This window comes from Saimiri boliviensis, chromosome 6 (assembly GCF_048565385.1).
Source record: "Saimiri boliviensis isolate mSaiBol1 chromosome 6, mSaiBol1.pri, whole genome shotgun sequence".
In the NCBI taxonomy this organism is placed as follows: Eukaryota; Metazoa; Chordata; class Mammalia; order Primates; family Cebidae; genus Saimiri; species Saimiri boliviensis.
The window spans coordinates 82,613,029-82,630,179 of record NC_133454.1 but is presented as its reverse complement, the minus strand read 5'-3'; the positions used below and the strand labels follow the sequence as shown (position 1 = coordinate 82,630,179).

Genomic DNA, 17,151 nt, shown 5'->3' with positions numbered 1-17,151 from the left:
ATCTTAATAGTAATAATTGTTTCTACAGAGAATGAGGAAGAATCAAAGACTTTTGAGTAAGAAGAAAAAAATAACTGCAGATGTAGAGGAACTTAAAACACAAGTGACAATAGGAAGTTTTGTTTTGTTTTGTTTTGTTTTAAATTACACCAGGCAAGGCTGATGAAGATGCCTGGTCTACTCATGCATGGCCTGAGAGAATAACTGCTACAACTGTTTTAGAAAGCAACATGGTTATTTACACACATAACCATGTGTGTAAATCATACCACTGCACTTCAGGCTGGGCAGCAGAGCAAACCTATCTCAAAAAAAAAAAAGAGAGAGAATTTCAAGTATAATGACATATGGCTACATGATGTTTCATAAGGGATAAATGTGAGGTATCAGATTTCACGTATTCCTTGACCAAAGCTACATAAACATGTAACACATTAGTTATATTCATGATGCATTTAGGATTGAATTAAAAATTACATATTCCCAACTGTCTAGGATGTTATACCTTTATAATCATAGTATGAATACGATGCTGCTTTTTCCTTCTAAAGGTAGTTGCAGAATTTCACTGACTTGTTTAGTAAGACTTAGACTCCAACCTGAATCTCCTGGTAATGGTAGTTTATTCACCTTACGTTTTATATTCTTTTATGGGATGGTCAGTCAGTTGCCGCCACAGGATACAGGAGAAGTTCAGGAAAAAAATTTATTACACTCAAAGGTCCCCAAGACAGGAACGGCAGGCAGGCCACAAAGGGCCACGTGGAAAGACACTGGGGTGGTCAGGAGACAGAAGACAAGGGGTGAGCTTAGGCCAGAGCCTTTCCTGGGGTTTCCATGGGCAGGGCAGGGCAGGGCAGGGCGGGGAAAACAGTGAACAACTGACGACTGACTAATTTGAATAACTCCAGCTGGCTCTAAGCTACACAGGTGGTCCCTAGTTGTCTGGTACCTGGCCCTGGAATGATTTAGGGCAGAGGAACATTGCATCCTGAGGTGCCTGGACCAGACAGACAAGGTCTGGCTCTGGACTAGTTAATTTGCTTATGAAAAGCAAGCTTCTGGACTATCCTGCTACACAGAATCTTTTTCCTACTCTTAGAATTGGCTAGACCCAGAAGTCTTTTCCCAGCCAGAATGGCTTAAAACACACACACACACACACACACACACACACACACACACCCCAGAACATAACATACAGAAAATAAAATATATATGAAAATATATCTTAGCTCCCATGTAAACATACACTAGAGCATCCCATAATGACAGGACTTCAGAGAGAAACTACCAAGGCTGCTATCCTTCAGCAATCACCATTGGCTTCCACTTAAGTGAAGCTGTGTTAGCATAGTTTCTAAGGACAGAACTGTGCTCCCTGAAGAGGCCATGTACACATTTACAGAAAGAGCATGGATTCTGGAGTCTAGCAGATCTGGCATTTACCAGCAATGTGACTTCACAGAAGTCATTTTACCTTTGTATGATTCGGTTTCTTCACGTGTAAAGTGGGAATCATCACACATATCTCCCAAGGATTAAGTAACATCAAGTATGTGCTTAGCCCTGGCACAGTGCCTGGCTTAAAGATGGTACCAGTTAGTTGTCAGGTTCAAGTACTGCTGAAAAAGAGAGGGACCTCTTCCCTTCCCTTCTATTCCTGCAAAATCACCTTTTCTCTCTTTGTAATTAAATATGTTATACAATTAAAACACATAGGAGTAAATAAAAAGAAGGCAAAAGAAACAGAAAGAAAATGAATAAGCAGCTGTCATGAAAAGGGAAAGATAATAAAACCAGAAAAGGCAAAATACAGAGAGAGTCTCTAATAGTAAAAAAATCCCATTATTCTCTTGACTGAAAAATTGTTAAAACACTGACTGCTCCCTACTGCTGTCACAACTAAATCCTGATTCCTTCTCTTTTCAAATTTTTCCACCCACCTATCTTTCTGTTATCAGTGAAGACTGAGTGGCAACACACCTCAATGCACCTAAAATATACATTACACACATCCTGTCTCGGTGCCTTTGATTATCAGCCCCCTCATCTGAGATGTCCCCTGGAATCTCTATAACCCAATACTTGCAGACATAACGGTGGAAGTAGGAGAGAAACCCCTACAATCTTACTGGTGAGAATGTAAAATGGTACAACCACATAAAAAAGAAGTTTGGCAGTATCTTCAAACATTAGGCATAGAGTTACCACAGTATCCAGCAATTCCAATCCTAGGTAGGTCCCCAGGAAAGATGAAACAGTATGTCCATACAGACTTGTCTACAAAGACTCCATAGCAACATAATTCATAATAGCCTGAAGCGGAAACGATCCACACACCTATCATCCAGTGAATGAATGAAGCAAAATGTGGTATATACCTCCAACGGGACACTAATTGTGCAATAAAAAGGATGCACCTCAAATACAACACAAGTAAAAGAAGCCAGCTGCGAAAGACAACATACTGAATGTTTTCATTCACATGAAATGTCTATAAGAGGCAAACTGATCCAGAAAGAAAGTAGATCTGTGGCTGCCTGGGGCTGGGGATGGGAGTAAGAACTGACTACAAATGGGCGCAGGAGATCCTTGCAGGGTGACAAATTCCAACACTGGATTTTAGTATGATTATGCAACTCTGTAAATTTTTATAAAAATCATTAAATTGTACATTTAATATTAGTGATTTTTATAGTATATATAAATTATACCTCAATAAGGCTCTTGAAAAAAATCTTAACGGATAAAACAGCCATTCACAGGGACTTTTAAGGGTCCCATGAAGGCATGAAACACTATACAGCTTATATGGTAGAGGGGTGCCCATGCTGGCATCCTTGATTCTGTTATTCACTTATGCTTTGGGGCCTGGGATGCCAGCAGAGTCTTCCACCCTAAAACCAATGAAGTGACTGCTACTTGGCTCATTGCCATCCCATTCGCCTCAAAGTGTCAAGTGGGAGAGCTGAGATGCCTGAATCTGGGGCTTAAGTGCAGGTAATTTAGGTAACACATAGTATTTTTCCACAGCAAACTCCTCACCTGTTCTAGCCTGACCAAGCCCAGGGTGGACGTAGCAGACATTCTGAAAACCGAATTCAGGAACAATCAAATGAACAAGTAAGAGTCAGGCTGATTTTGACAGCCTAGAGACTTTAGGCCATTTGAGAAAGAGGAAAAAGAAAGAAGAAAACGACTGGGTACAGAGTCTCTGTTGTAACAAAAATAAGAACATCTGCTGAGCATATTGCTAGAAGATATTTCGAAGGGAGTGTTAAACATGCTTCAGAAACACCCACTGGAAGCACCTACTGATAGCCAAGGATAGATATTCTAAATGTAATTCATTCTTACTGAGTCATTAGAGGAAGCCAATAACATCTCAAACTGCAAACCAAATTTAAATTGCCTTCCCTCCTTTATTTTAACATGACTGAATTTCTTTACAAAGGTTAAGTATTCCTAACAACTCTACTGAAGCAGTCATGTTTTCTATCATATTCATGGAAGTTCTCCATTTTAATTCTGCAAATCTTAATAACCAATATCTGACCTCATAGGTATTGTTTCTAAATCTGCACATCTCACATCAGCTACCATACTCTAAATATCCACATTCTAGACTTGGTTATTTGAGAATTCATGACTGAAAGGCCTCACCACGGAACGCGTTTACTGAAATCATCCACTGGGTAAAATTAGGGCAATTTCGGAGGCAAAACCAAAAAAGACTTTCTAAGCACTCTCTAAACTACTTTATATTCAAACAACATGCTAATTATCAGAAATCTTATTTTAAAACACTACTGTTAAATTTGAAATTACTGAAAATGGTTTCTTTTCATAAGGTTCTACAATTTCTAATTAGCTTTTCATTCACTTGGATAAACAACCTCTTTTTACATTATTACATATCTTACTAAATATTTAATATATTTTAGTATGATAATACTAACATGAATACTAATAATATGAGCCTCTAATTAGTGGCTCTCATACTTCTGGATCACAGGACCCCTTTACACTCATAAATAAATTATTGATGTACCAGAGAGCCTGACCCTGACCCAAAGTAAATTCCCAGGAGACATCTTTTCTGGGTTTTGAATTTGCCATAACAGGCATGAGCATTCTCGCAGCAGTTTGGTGACCGTGTATGATACTGCAAACAGGACCACAAAACTTACTGAGGACCTGAAGACCCTTTTGCTTACTGTAGGTTATATCTATATTTTCCATATTGGAAATTAAAACTGAGAAAATTTAAAAATATTACCTCACTTTAAGGAATAAGAAACTCATTACATTTTGATATACATCTTTCTAAAAAATTAAACATGCCTTTTAAAAAAATTAAACTATTTTTTAAAAATTAGTGAAACAGGTAGTGCTGCTTTATACTACTTGACACTCCTCAGATAACAGTGGTCATTTTCCTTTGATACTTTATCAAGAGTCAACAAGCAATAGTAGTTTCTTAATGGTAAGCCAGAATGTGGAATCTGAAACCACATCCATGAATGTTTCCAATTCTGCTACATTAAAATCCATTGCTCTAGCACACAATATCAAATTACATTTGTCAATATCAAGATGGATCTCATCAGAAAAGTCTTTAAGTATTTAGAAGTTCACTAAGGTAGATACAAAGTTCCCAATATTCTAAGTTTCATTTGAAAGCCCAAATTTTATCTTTGGCAACAAATAATGTCATTTGTTTTCCCTGATGTGATAGACTCATGTATTCATTTTCAAAGTGTACTCTAGGTTGTAATAAAATTCATGAAGGACCTTTTTTTTACAACTGCATGAATTTTAGCAGCACGGCCACTGCTCTGATTCATACTAAAGCAGTACTTACTACCCCGCTGGTTTTGTACCATCCGTGTGAATGTAAGCAGAATGCAAAAGGCAAATCATGTCTCAGTATTATAACAAAAATAGTTTTGATCTTGTCAACCCATTAAAATGATATTGAGGAACTCCCTAGGGGTTCACAGGCAACATTTTGAAAACTACTCTGTTACCACATAACTGATCCCCAACCACCATCCACTACTGGAAGGCAGCCACCAATTCAGAAAAGGAAAATGACGGTGATGGCTTTTTCAGACTGTCCATGTGTATTACTGATCCAATATCCATTAATGTAAGTAGAAGGCTACATCTACTATCCACATTTCTGTCTTTTTTAGAACAGGGTCTTTTCTGTCACTCAGGCTGGAGTGCAGGGACACAACTATAGCTCACTGCAGCCTCGACCTTCTGGGCTCAAGCTATCCTCTCACCTCAGTCTCCTGAGTAGCTCAGACTACAGGTATGCACCACCACACCTGGCTAATTTTGTATTTTTTGTAGACAGGGTTTCGCTATGTAGCCCAGGCTAGTCTCAAACTCCTGAGCTCAAGAAAGCCCCCTGCCTCACTCAGCCTCCCAAAGTGCTGGGATTACAAGCATGTGCCACTGTGCCTGGCCTACTATCCAAATTTGAATATGGAGGCACAAAAAAAGGAAATCTAGTTATCATGGAAGGATAAAAGAAACAAAACAAACTAATTTAATATGCAAATTTCCTTCCAAGGAATCTAAAACATAAATTTTTCTTTAATTCATCCATTTGTTCTCACATCTGTTGGGCTTTTTTTGTGTAAGGTTCTTGCTTGGTATACAGATACAAAGAGGCTTAGGTTGACAGATCCTGTGGCCAGGGTCCACGAGGGATTAAGAAGCAATGAGGAAACAGAACAGAGGCATTAAAGTCACAGAGATCTGATGTCAAGCTCCAGGTAACCACCCCACAAGCCTGTCTATGAACCATTTTTTCCTAGTTGGAGCTGAAGCAAACTCTACCTAAAACTTGGATGAGATGAAATGTACATAAAGCATTGCTTGTTCCTAGCACAGAACAAGCATGCAATAAATGGAAGTCACTATATGAATAAGGGCCCATGAAGCGGTCAAGAGTCTAGAGGAGGGGGGACACCTTCAAACAATCATGACACAGAATGGGAAGTGATTACCAAATGCAATGGGAGTAAAGGAGAAATCAATGGCTTACTTAAACGGGGAAGGTTCTATGATAGAGGAGCCAATGTCTCATGGAACAGAAGGGGCTGGCCCAGTACTACAGGGGGAAAGAAGCAGAAAGTCCATCTAGACAAACAGAAGGTGGGGCACAGACTGGGCAGGTACAGCAACAGGGGTTTGGTAGGACACACAGAGAAGATACCCTGGAACCAGGTTGCTTAGGGCCTTTAATGCCATGCTAAAGGGCACAAATATTTAAAAGTTTTTTAAAAATTGTGTAAAGGCTGAGGAATCATAAACTCGCAGTACTAGCAGGTTACCTGGTCTCCTGGTGCTCCTCTAATCCCTCAGCACACACACATTATACTTATGCCTATTCTGACCCATTAGCTTTCCCCTGGCCCAAGCCTGACTAGCACAGAAGGAGCAGCAAAGCTCCTCTCCAAGGCTCTGGAACATAAGCAAAGCTTCAGCAGCCAGAAGAATTTGCCCATCATTTTGAAGCACAAATGAAGTCTATACTGGGTAAAACCATTCTGTATCCTCTCTGATGCTTACAAAATCTTGAACCATGTAACTTCATCTTCCCAGCTCTAGGTGCTATACTCCAATAGAATTTATAAGTTGCTTTGATGCATGGAGAAGAAACAGAAAGAGGGTACAGTGTCTCATGTTTTCCATGACGACTCCAGCATCTGTGAATGAGTGAAGCCCAAGGAGGCTACCTGTCCCTCTTGCCCTTTGGCAGGGACAGAGAATGTCACCCAGGTACACCATGTGGATGCATAAGGCCAGCATGAGGACAGCCCACAGGTGCGAGTCCGTGCTCCCTTGGCAATTCTGCAGAAGCACATGAAGGTGCACCCATTGTAAATCCATAGCCAGCTGTGCAGCACGGTGCTCACCTAGAGATGTGACCATTCAGACACAAACCACAGAAATCACAGCAATGTCTTACTCACCCAGAATTTTACGAGGAAGAAGGCATTTTGAGGGCCCTTTCCAAACAGTTCCTTTAAGCCACCTTTCTTTTCAGGAAATTTGTCATAAATCTGACGAATGTCCACTGATTCAAGCAATGGGTCACTGTAAGAATGGTTGGCATGCCCAATGTGCACGAAGAGGTGTTTGTTGTACTGTAAGAAACCAACAGAAACATTCCCATTACAAACCCTTTGATCAACCTGGGACTCATCCATCTTGAACTGGATAAAGAGCAGTAGTACCAAAATTCTGTAATTAGGCCTTCCAGCCTAGGGTCAATGCTTTTGAAATGATCGAGTATATTTACAAAAGCCATTATAGTGCAGGATTGAGACAATCATTGCCTTTTACTGACAAGGACATATATTTTCCCAAATACCTAAAAAAAAAGGCTTTTTGCAGACGCATTAGTAACAACAGCTTAAGTTGCTCAGCTACCAAACCAAGGAACAGTTACATTACCCAATTTCACCTGACTCAGCTGAAAATGACAGTGATAACTCTTTGGAGCTCAATAAGAAATCTGTGTGCAGTTAGCTCATGTCATAACCCAGAGTGCACTTCTTGTCCCAGCTCTCCCAGGACAGCGTAGCTACAGTAGTCTGAGCAATGGTACCCACCACTTCCTTCTTCCAGCAGGACTAAGAGTGTGGAGTCTCTTTGTCACCAGTCCCCTTACTAACCAATCCAAAACTACTACATAAGGGCTGCTCAATATGTGGCTGTCAGTGCAAAGTTAGGATTGGGGTATAGATCACAGAGAAGATCTACAAAGCCATACATGGCTGGTGAAAAAGGACATTGGTCACTCATTCATTTAAAAAAAAAAAAAAAAAGCAAACCCTAAACAATGTTAAATCATTTCACTCACAAAGCAAACCCTTTTCTTCCCCTTCCTTTGGGATAAGACATGGTAAGTGGACCACAAAGGAGTGTGTCCAAACCAGTGATTCTCAACCCAGGCTACATGAGAATAACCACAGAGCAATTTAAACATCACAAAGGCTTGGGCACAATCTAGATTAAACTGGAGTCTCTGAGAATGAGGCCAAACATCAGTAATTTTTAAAGCTTCTTCAGTGAATTCCAGTACAGAGCCAGATTTGAGAACCACTAGTCTAGAGGCTATACTCCAGACCCTTCAGGCCTGCCTCTCCCACTGAGTAGGCAGTAACACCAACTTAACGTGACACATACCAAGAAGCCTGGGGATGCAGGGGCTCTACAGGTCTCAGAACCAGACAGGGTTCAATGAGAAACTCCATCTGCCTTCTTTACCTAGCAGTCCAAGTCCGCTCACATTCCAAGTTAAAACTGGCAACTCTCCAACTACTGTCCTGCGTACTGATATATTCCACAGGAAGTCCCAAGTAACAGAAGGCTTGGGCAAAGGTGAGTACTATATATGGGTTAATATACAGTCTATGGAATCTAATCATTGGAGCCTGCTTTAAAAAAAAAAAAAATCATGTGGTCTGGATTTGTCCTGCTCAAGCATAAAACACTGGGTCCAAATTAGCTATGATACTGGGCAAGTGCCTCTCAAGTCTCTAAAATGGGGACAGTGATGGCAGTCACTTCACTGGATTGTTACACGGTTTAAATGAGACACTTCACAGACTTCACTAGGGATCCTAGATCCAACAAAGAATAGGCACTCAATAAATTCTAGCTATTATTGTTTGACTAAGACTTATTCTTTTTGAGATTCACTGTAATAACCATATTAAAAACAGTGCTGTTGACTGGGCACAGTGGCTCATGCCTTTAACATCAGCACTTTGGAAGGTCGAGGAGGGAGAATCATTTGAGCTCAGGAGTTTGACACCAGCCTAGACAACATAGTGAGACCTCATGGCTACCAGGAAAAAAAAAAAAAAAATTAACCAGGTGTGGTGATACATGACTACAGTCCCAGCTACTTGGGAGGCTGAGGCAGGAGGATCACTTGAGCCTGGAAGATCGAAGGTGCGATAAACTGATCATGCCCCTGCACTCCAGCCTGGGCAGCAAAGTGAGACCTTGCCTCTTAAAAAAAGGGCGGGGGGCACTTTCTTAAAGAAACATTGTTTCACATATAATTTCCAGTTTCTAAAACTCAGTTGGTCACAAAACCCTATGAAATACATCCTGAAGGAGTACTGTTTTAAATCTATAACCTGCTACCCGCCATCATGGATCTCTGGCCATTCTGGCCACGATTCCAAAAGACAGGAGGCTGAACACTCTATCTGATGCCAGTGCTGCATATAGGGGCAGTGCAACTGAGGCCAGTATCTTTTGGAAGAGGGCCAGGCCCCTCTCCTGTTCAACATCAGTGCTGTATCTTTTCCAAAGCTTCAAAAATCCTAAAAGTTATTAGGTGAAGTGAAAAAGAGGACCCTCTCAGGCTCCGACATGGATGCAGCTGCATGGACCAGCTGCCTGGCAGATTTTAGGTAAGACAGAGGCTGAGAGATACTATAAAACAACAGGGTATGCCTGAGCAGGAAGAAGTTATTTTTCAAAAGGTTAAAAGTAAAAGCAGGGCCGGGTGCGGTGGCTCATGCCTGTAATCCCAGGACTTTGGGAGCTGGAGGCAGATGGATCACCTGAGGTCAGAAGTTGAAGACCAGCCTGGCCAACATAACGAAACCCCATCTCTACTAAAAATACAAAAAATTAGCTGGACATAGCGGCAGACACCTGTAATCCCAGCTACTTGGGAGGCTGAGGCAGGAGAATCGCTTGAATCTGGGAGGCTGAGGTTGCAGTGAGCCAAGATCATGCCATTGCACTCTGGCCTGGGCAACAAAAGTGAAACTCCATCTCAAAAAAAAAAAGCAGAAGTAGGAAGTTAAAATGGTTAAAAGTAAAAGCCATTGTGTTCGGGAGGTGAGATAATAGGGGTGGGAAGAGGTGAGATTATAGGGGGAGGAGTATCTTTGATCTTTTTATACATTTTCTCAAATGTTGCCACATCACTTTTTCAATTAAAAGCCACAGCCCATGGAAATGCATGAGGCACAGTCAGCTGCTAAGCAGCTTCTAGTCTTTATAATCTCAGTGGGCAAAAGGAAAAAAAAATAACACGGGCAGAGGTGTGGGCACAGATGCTGGTATAAAGGCAATCAGAGACAGAGAGTGGAATGTGGAGTACTGGGCAAAAGGCATTGTTTCTTCATTACTGAGACAACTGGCTGTGTATCTATCCATCCAATCCTGATTAATCACCTCTGCTTGCAGCTAGCTCTCAGACCTCCCCCCGTTCTGGGACGCACCCTTCTGTCCATTCTAGTGCCCTCTGCTGGCAGTGAGTTTATGGGAGGCATGGTCCCTTGGGGACCCACTGAGCTGAATCCCAGTCTCCCTTTAGGCTCCTCACCCTCAGCTATTCTGTCTTGCTAACTGCCCTGGGCCAGGCTAGAGCTGGGGTGAAGTTAAGAAGCTGGAAAACTTGAAGTTTTTTGCGCTTAACATGAAAATGTCCCTGCACTGTACTGCTGGAAATGGGGACCACGGCCCTGACCTCTACAGGTCAAGAAGTCAAGAAGGCGAATGGGGGTAAAATCCACCGCATACCAATGGGAACCATGAAGGTACAGCTGAAAAGCAAGGTGCTGAGTGTAAAGCACAAAAGCCTTGGAGCCAGACACAAACCTGAAACCTCAGTCTTCTCACATGTGCAGTGGGGATAAAAACCTGTAACATTTGTATTAAATGAACCTGTAACATTTGTATTAAATGAACTATCATTCAGAAGGTGCTTGGCAGAGGGCCTGGCATATAAGAAATGTTTGATAGAGGCTGGGCTTGGAGGCTCAGGCCTGTAATCCCAGCACGTGGGAGGCTGAGGAGGGTGGATCACTTGAGGTCAGGCGTTCAAGACCAGCCTGGCCAACAGAGTGAAACCCCATCTCCACTAAAAATACAAAAATTAGCCAGGCATGGTAGCCCATGCCTGTAATCCCAGCTACTCAGGAGGCTGAAGCAGGAGAATCACTTGACCCCGGAGGCAGAGGCTGCAGTGAACCAAGATTCCACCACTGTACTACAGCCTGAGTGATACTCTGTCTCAAAAACAAACAAACAAACAAACAAACAGAAGTGTTCGTGTTGGATAAATGATAGCTGCTAAGATTCACCATGGTTACAGTTTATCATGTGAGATTCACTAGTTCTGGAGGTAGAAGTAATAGAACTTTCCTGCTTTAGGTATCCCTCCTGCCTATTTAAGAAAAAGAAACACAAATAAGCCAAGAGCTGGGAGCAAGCAGTGAAGCGGAGTGACTGCTCAAATCCCTGACCATGGCCCATCATAAGCAGCTGTTCAGGGTGTGGGCCTCTCACCTGTGCCTTAAGGAAGGAAGAGAACTTGTGTCCATTAGGCACTGTGAGCAATGTGCTGTTTATAGATGTGATCTCAGGTAATCATTGCCTCATGGCAACGCTGGAGGGACTTAATTTACATCATTTTACGGATGAGGAAATAGAAACTTAGAGATGAACTGACTTGCCTGAGGTCACACATCCAGGAATAGTCCTGGAGTTAATAAAAGCTGGATCTATCAACACCACAGCCCTTGCGTTTGCTGCAAACATCAATCACACTGTCCCCCAGAAGAAAATGCCTAAGCCCTTCTAACATTGTTAAACCAACTTTTTTTTTTGAAAGTTGATTGGGGAAAGGAACAACAACAAGAAAACTAAACATTGTTTGAAGTTAAATTAGAATTAGGGGCAAATATGATTCACAAATGCATCAGATAGAGTCCTCAAAGATTTCTATTTTGAGGAATTTACCTCGTGTTCCGTTGTTGACACTGCGATGTTGATAATCAGTTGCGCCCCTACTGAGTGCCCAGGGGACTCTTTTGCACAAGTCAAAGTCAGCCTCTGTTTTGGATATTGAGGAAATCTAGCCTGCGGCCTTGCATACCTGAGTCATTGGCATTCGCCCTTTTTCTGCTCATATATCGTTCCCAAATGCAACAACGGAACAGGCTGAAATGAACAGAGAAGGGGCAGGCTGTCTTTGCCAAAGGAAATCGGGCAAGGCTGGTAACTTGAAACCAAACTCTGACCATTGGCATCTGGGTGGCTTCATTGCTGCCAAGAGGTGGTGACTCTGTTTCTAAGAATACAAAGTACGACAGAAGGTGTCCTGGAGACCACAGCACTGAAACAAACAGACCGCCCTCTACCCTTCATTCAACCTGGGTAGGTCAGGAATCCCTCTGCCCACAAATCCCAAAGGCTATAAGGAAGAAATTTGTATGTTTGGGTTCAAGATTTAATGAAATCAATTCTGAAACCCGTGTGGTGAGGCTCTGACGACCTCCAGCCTTGCCGACTCTCCCCACAGGGAAGTATGTTAAGGGGGGTTGTCTACTCGCTTCCCTCCTTTCCACATAAACCCCGTTTTTTCTCCAGCAGTGGTGGTTTCCCCAAAAGTGAAGGTGGCACATAAAACAAGTAAGGGCGATTCTATGCCATAGGGCACAAAAGGAATTCTCATAAAAGAAAACAGGCATTTGGGAACAATATATGAGCAGAAAAAGGGCGAATGCCAATGACTCAGGTATGCAAGGCCGCAGGCTAGATTTCCTCAATATCCAAAACAGAGGCTGACTCTGACTTGTGCAAAAGAGTCCCCTGGGCACTCAGTAGGGGCGCAACTGATTATCAACATCTCAGTGTCAACAACGCAAAAGGGATTCACTTGGTCTGTTTCTTTTACAGATTTTAGCAGAATGAATCAGCATACCTATCATCCATCATATATGCCAGGCACGGTGCTAGGCACCAGGGATCCATGAGCTAACAACAAAGTGCTCGTCTTCATGGACCCTAGAGGGTGACTATACAGAGCAAGCTTATTGCCTCTGTACTGCGAATTGTATCTTCCCTACTAAATAAATACATGTTCTCATAGATTCCCACAGAAGATGAGGATAATAAAGACAGTCAACAACATTTCTGCATATCACATGAACTAAATTAACATTTGCCTGCTCTTTTTATAAGAATGACCTTATTCTCCAGCATTAAATATACAGTATTGTTCATTAGCAAGGAGAAAACGTGGAAATTGCCTAGAAAACATGAATAAAGTTTCACGAGTCCAAGACAAAAACCATGATCAACACCAAATTATCCATTACACATGAAAGTAGAACAGACTTTCAGATATTTAAGGTTTCAGAAAACTGACACTCCTTGCAACTTGTTCTCAGGGAGCTACAGGAGGATACGTTCCTATAAAATGAGGAAGTAAATTTTAAAAAGAGATGAGGCCTAACACAGAAGAAAAGTAAAGAAACTAGCCAGGTCAACCAGTCCAGAGTGGATCCGTGGAGCTGAGGGCTCCTGGAAGAAATGTCAGCAAGAGAATAGGCCCCTGATTTGTATCTCACCAGCTGGAGAAGAGTATCAGAGGAGTATGAGAGTTCTCCTAGAAACTTTTTTTTTTCTTTTTGAGACGGAGTTTAACTCTTGTTGCTCAGGTTGAAGTGCAATGGCACAATCTCAGCTCACCACAACCTCTGCCTTTCGGATTCAAGCAATTTTCCTGTCTCAGCCTCCTGAGTAGCTGGGATTACAGGCATGCGCCACCATGTCCCACTAATTTTGCATTCTTAGTAGAGACAGGATTTCTCCATGTTGGTCAGGCTGTTCTCGAACTCCCAACCTCAGGGGATCCGCCTGCCTTAGCGTCCCAAAGTGCTGAGATTACAGGTGTGAGCCACCACACCCAACCTCTCCTAGAAACTTTGAGGATGAATTGGTATAGGTATGTAAAACTGAACATTTTTTTAAAAAGACAACCATATACTCCAGAAAAACAATTTTACAATTAAGAAAATGCTTATATATAACATTAACCATGCTGTGTGCAAAATTTATTTGGGTTTTTAAGATTAACTGAATGTTAATTTTTTTAATGTGATACAGGCACATAGGGGGACTGCAAGGAAGACAAGGGGGGAAGTGGGGCACATACTAAATTTAGAGAGCTAAATTCTAGTTTCGTATGTTAAGAAGTCAATAGATGATGCCTAAAATTCAGAGAATGATATATACAGTATAAGCATGTTACTTAGAAATATGGACATAAATATATTAACATAAAGAAATGGCTGCAGGCAATGGTCCCTAAAAAGTAGAAGTGGCAGGAGGAGCCATGAAGCAGCAGAATGCTGCTTTTCCTATGGGTCATACATTTCAATTTGGCTTATATAATTATTTTATTAAATAAACCACCAATCAAAAACTATCTTGAAACATTAGGAGTTTTTCTGAGGAAGGGAAAGAACTGCAAAAGGAAGTAAAAAAAATATTACTTCAGGATGTTTATAAGGAGCTAGAGTCAGACTGCAAAGCTTTCCTACAGCCCGAAGGCACAGGGCAGCTGGCCAGGAGCTGGGACGCTTGTCTGCAGGCAGGGTTCACCACAAAGACCTGGATCAAGGATGCCCGCAGCACTTGACGCAATCTTAATATGTGGATTTCTATTTTGACTTGGGGAAATGTTCATTTTCTCTTTCTATTGCTGTAATCCCTCGTGGCAATAGGGATTCTTCATGGCAGTTGCAAACAATCATCAAGGTGAATGCAGCCCTCAAAACTCAACCATTTACTTGCAAGGGGCTTCTGAGATACCCTGGGGGTTTATAAAGAACTTTCCTCTTCCTTCAAAGCTGCTCTACGAGGTCACTTTGTTTCCTAGTCCCTGGCTGTTCTTTGCTGCTTAGGGAACCTGCAGTGAGAAGTGATGAGCACCTGGACTGTGGAGTCAGATGGGATCTGAGTTTGGAACTGGGTTTGAATCACCAGTACCAATTCCTATTTGAGTCATCCAGGGCAACTGATTAAAGCCATCTCTGTTGCAGTTCCTACATCCATGGTGGAAATATGCATACTTAGTGGAAATACAATGCAAGAATAAAAGCAGTACCTGCTGTGCTGGAGTGCCAAGGATATTAAATGAAATAATGCAAGAAAAACTCCTAACACTGTACAAAGCACGTAATTTCTGGAAGAATCACGATGTTTCTTTGGATGAAATAATGTGAAATCAGTACTGTCCCTCTGATAACAAAAAACTGGACATTATAAAACTTAAAGCAGAAATGAAGACAGGAAAGTTTCAGACACATTAAGGCGATTCCTACTGTTCTGACATTAACATCGGTGCTGGGGTGCAGGGTAGTGGCAGTGCGGGGAGGCCTTGTGGGGGTCTGGCCCCCACATTTCCGTCAGGCACACGGTACCCTCTCCAGACACCTGCCTCCTAGCTTCATCTAAGACATGCGAAGTCTGTTCCCAAAAGTGGGGTGGGGGCAGCCTGGGAGGTTTCATCACTGTAGATGAAACAAACCACAACATTACAACTTCCAACAGTGATCACTGGGGCTTTTCTCTCTCTCTCTCTCTCTCTTTTTAAACGACTGTCAATACATTCTAGATACCTCTGATGACGGCAGTTCAATCTTTGTGAAGAAGGAAGAAAAAGCCCTACAAATCTGCTAGTCCCCAGCATCTGTGAGATGCCCTCAGACACGCCCAGGCCCTGCACTGCACCGTCTGACCTGAAGATGGCAGTCTTTTCCTAAACTTGTTCCAAAAATTCTAAGTATTTGAAGAACGTAGTGAAACCTTGAAAAATGACTGCTGTCAAATAATACCAAGAGAAAAATTATAATCCACTTAGGAATTTAAAGAAATCAAGACAAATAACTCATGTCAAGGGATGCTAATGTACAAGCTGGAACAGAACAAGGACAAATCACCTACATTTACTTCCTGTCACGGTCCTGCCAGGAATGTCTGTCCAGCTACCCCCAGGGCAGGCTGGGCAGCCTGCGATGGCCTGTGGGGGACAGGGAATGGCCGTGGAGCCAAGCCAAAAAAGGTTCCTGCACATTCAACCCGGAAGCCTGCCTGTGCTCATGGATCCTGCCAGGGAGAAAGTGTATCTGAAGTGAGTTCTCTCCTTAGCTCACTGTTCAGGGTACCAACCCTGTTTTGGCCAACCTGGCCCTGATATGTCACTTGATCCCATGTCCCTCACTCTTCCCAGAGAGAAACATCACAGGAATCTAGGAGCAAGTGAATCCCTCCTTCTGGGATCTCACACCGAGATGCATCCTTTCCTCCTCCCACTCTCAGCACCATCTCCACAGAAGGGCTGCTGCTTCCTTAGAAAAGAGTGTGACTTTCCCACAAAAGTGCAGCTGAAAGCCCCACCTGCTGAGTGAGCAACAAGGCAGGTGCGTGGGGTGCAGACCTGCCAAGGAAAGCAGAGGAGGCCTGGCCTGGCTGGGGCTTCTGAGACATGTCTATAAAATCCGGATGTCCAGACGCTTTCAGTGGCCTCCTTCCCAAAGGGTAATGAAGAATGAAGGTGAATGGCCAGAGCATCTCACAAACACTGAGCACAGCACCAGCAGACAGGCTGCTGCCACAGGAGGGTGTGTCCTGGGCCTGAAGGACCTTGCCGGTGGCTCAGCTAGGGCTCAGGATCGTGAGGGGAATGGGGGCACTCCACACTGACCCCAGAAGACACTCCATCTCCTGTGCCCCCCTGGAAGACGAGGCTTGGGAAAACATGAGAAAAACCTGAGAGAAATTCAAAGACAAGCATGAGACCAGCTGCAGCCTTCTTCCCCAAACCTGGAAGGCCAAATGTACTTTCCAAACACTTATTCCTAAGCATGAGATGAGCACATTAATGACACCTGGGTTAGAATAGCTAGGCTCTGCTAGTTTTAGCTGAGTGGCCTGAGGGAAGGGGCTTAACCTTTCTGGACCTCAACTTCCTCATCTGAGGGGTGACGATCCTACTAGCCTGTCTCCAAGGTCAAACAAAACGGTCCATGTGGAAGTTCTGCCCAGGCCACACAGAGCCGCACAGATACTGGTGAGCTGGCTTACTGTCATGAGATCACCTGTAAGCCCTGAACTATGGGAAAGAAGGAGCATCTTCTCCGAAGGACCAGAAACCAGATTTGTTCACACAGCCAATCTCCACTCCAAGACGGAGCAACTGCCTCCGCAGCCACTCAGGAAGTTTCTCCAGAGACACCGGTGCCCTTCTCCATCCTGCCCAGGATACAGGCAAGAACCCTCCTGGCAATCTGGAATTGAAACCTT

The 17,151-nt window shown here is 42.9% G+C and overlaps 1 protein-coding gene and 1 non-coding gene across 15 annotated transcripts in view; one reads left to right on the top strand and one right to left on the bottom strand.

The window, feature by feature from the left end:
• The window catches only part of TEAD1 (TEA domain transcription factor 1), a 276,947-nt gene that overhangs the window by 35,744 nt on the left and 224,052 nt on the right, over window positions 1-17,151 (bottom strand). For all 14 annotated transcript variants that reach the window (XM_039470826.2, XM_074401102.1, XM_039470827.2 and 11 more), the window contains one exon: window positions 6,996-7,169. In XM_039470826.2, coding sequence (XP_039326760.1) covers window positions 6,996-7,169 — 174 coding nt within the window. The remainder of the gene's footprint in view (window positions 1-6,995; window positions 7,170-17,151) is intronic.
• Window positions 4,009-4,180, top strand: LOC120364826 (small Cajal body-specific RNA 16). Its single transcript, XR_005579965.1, has one exon.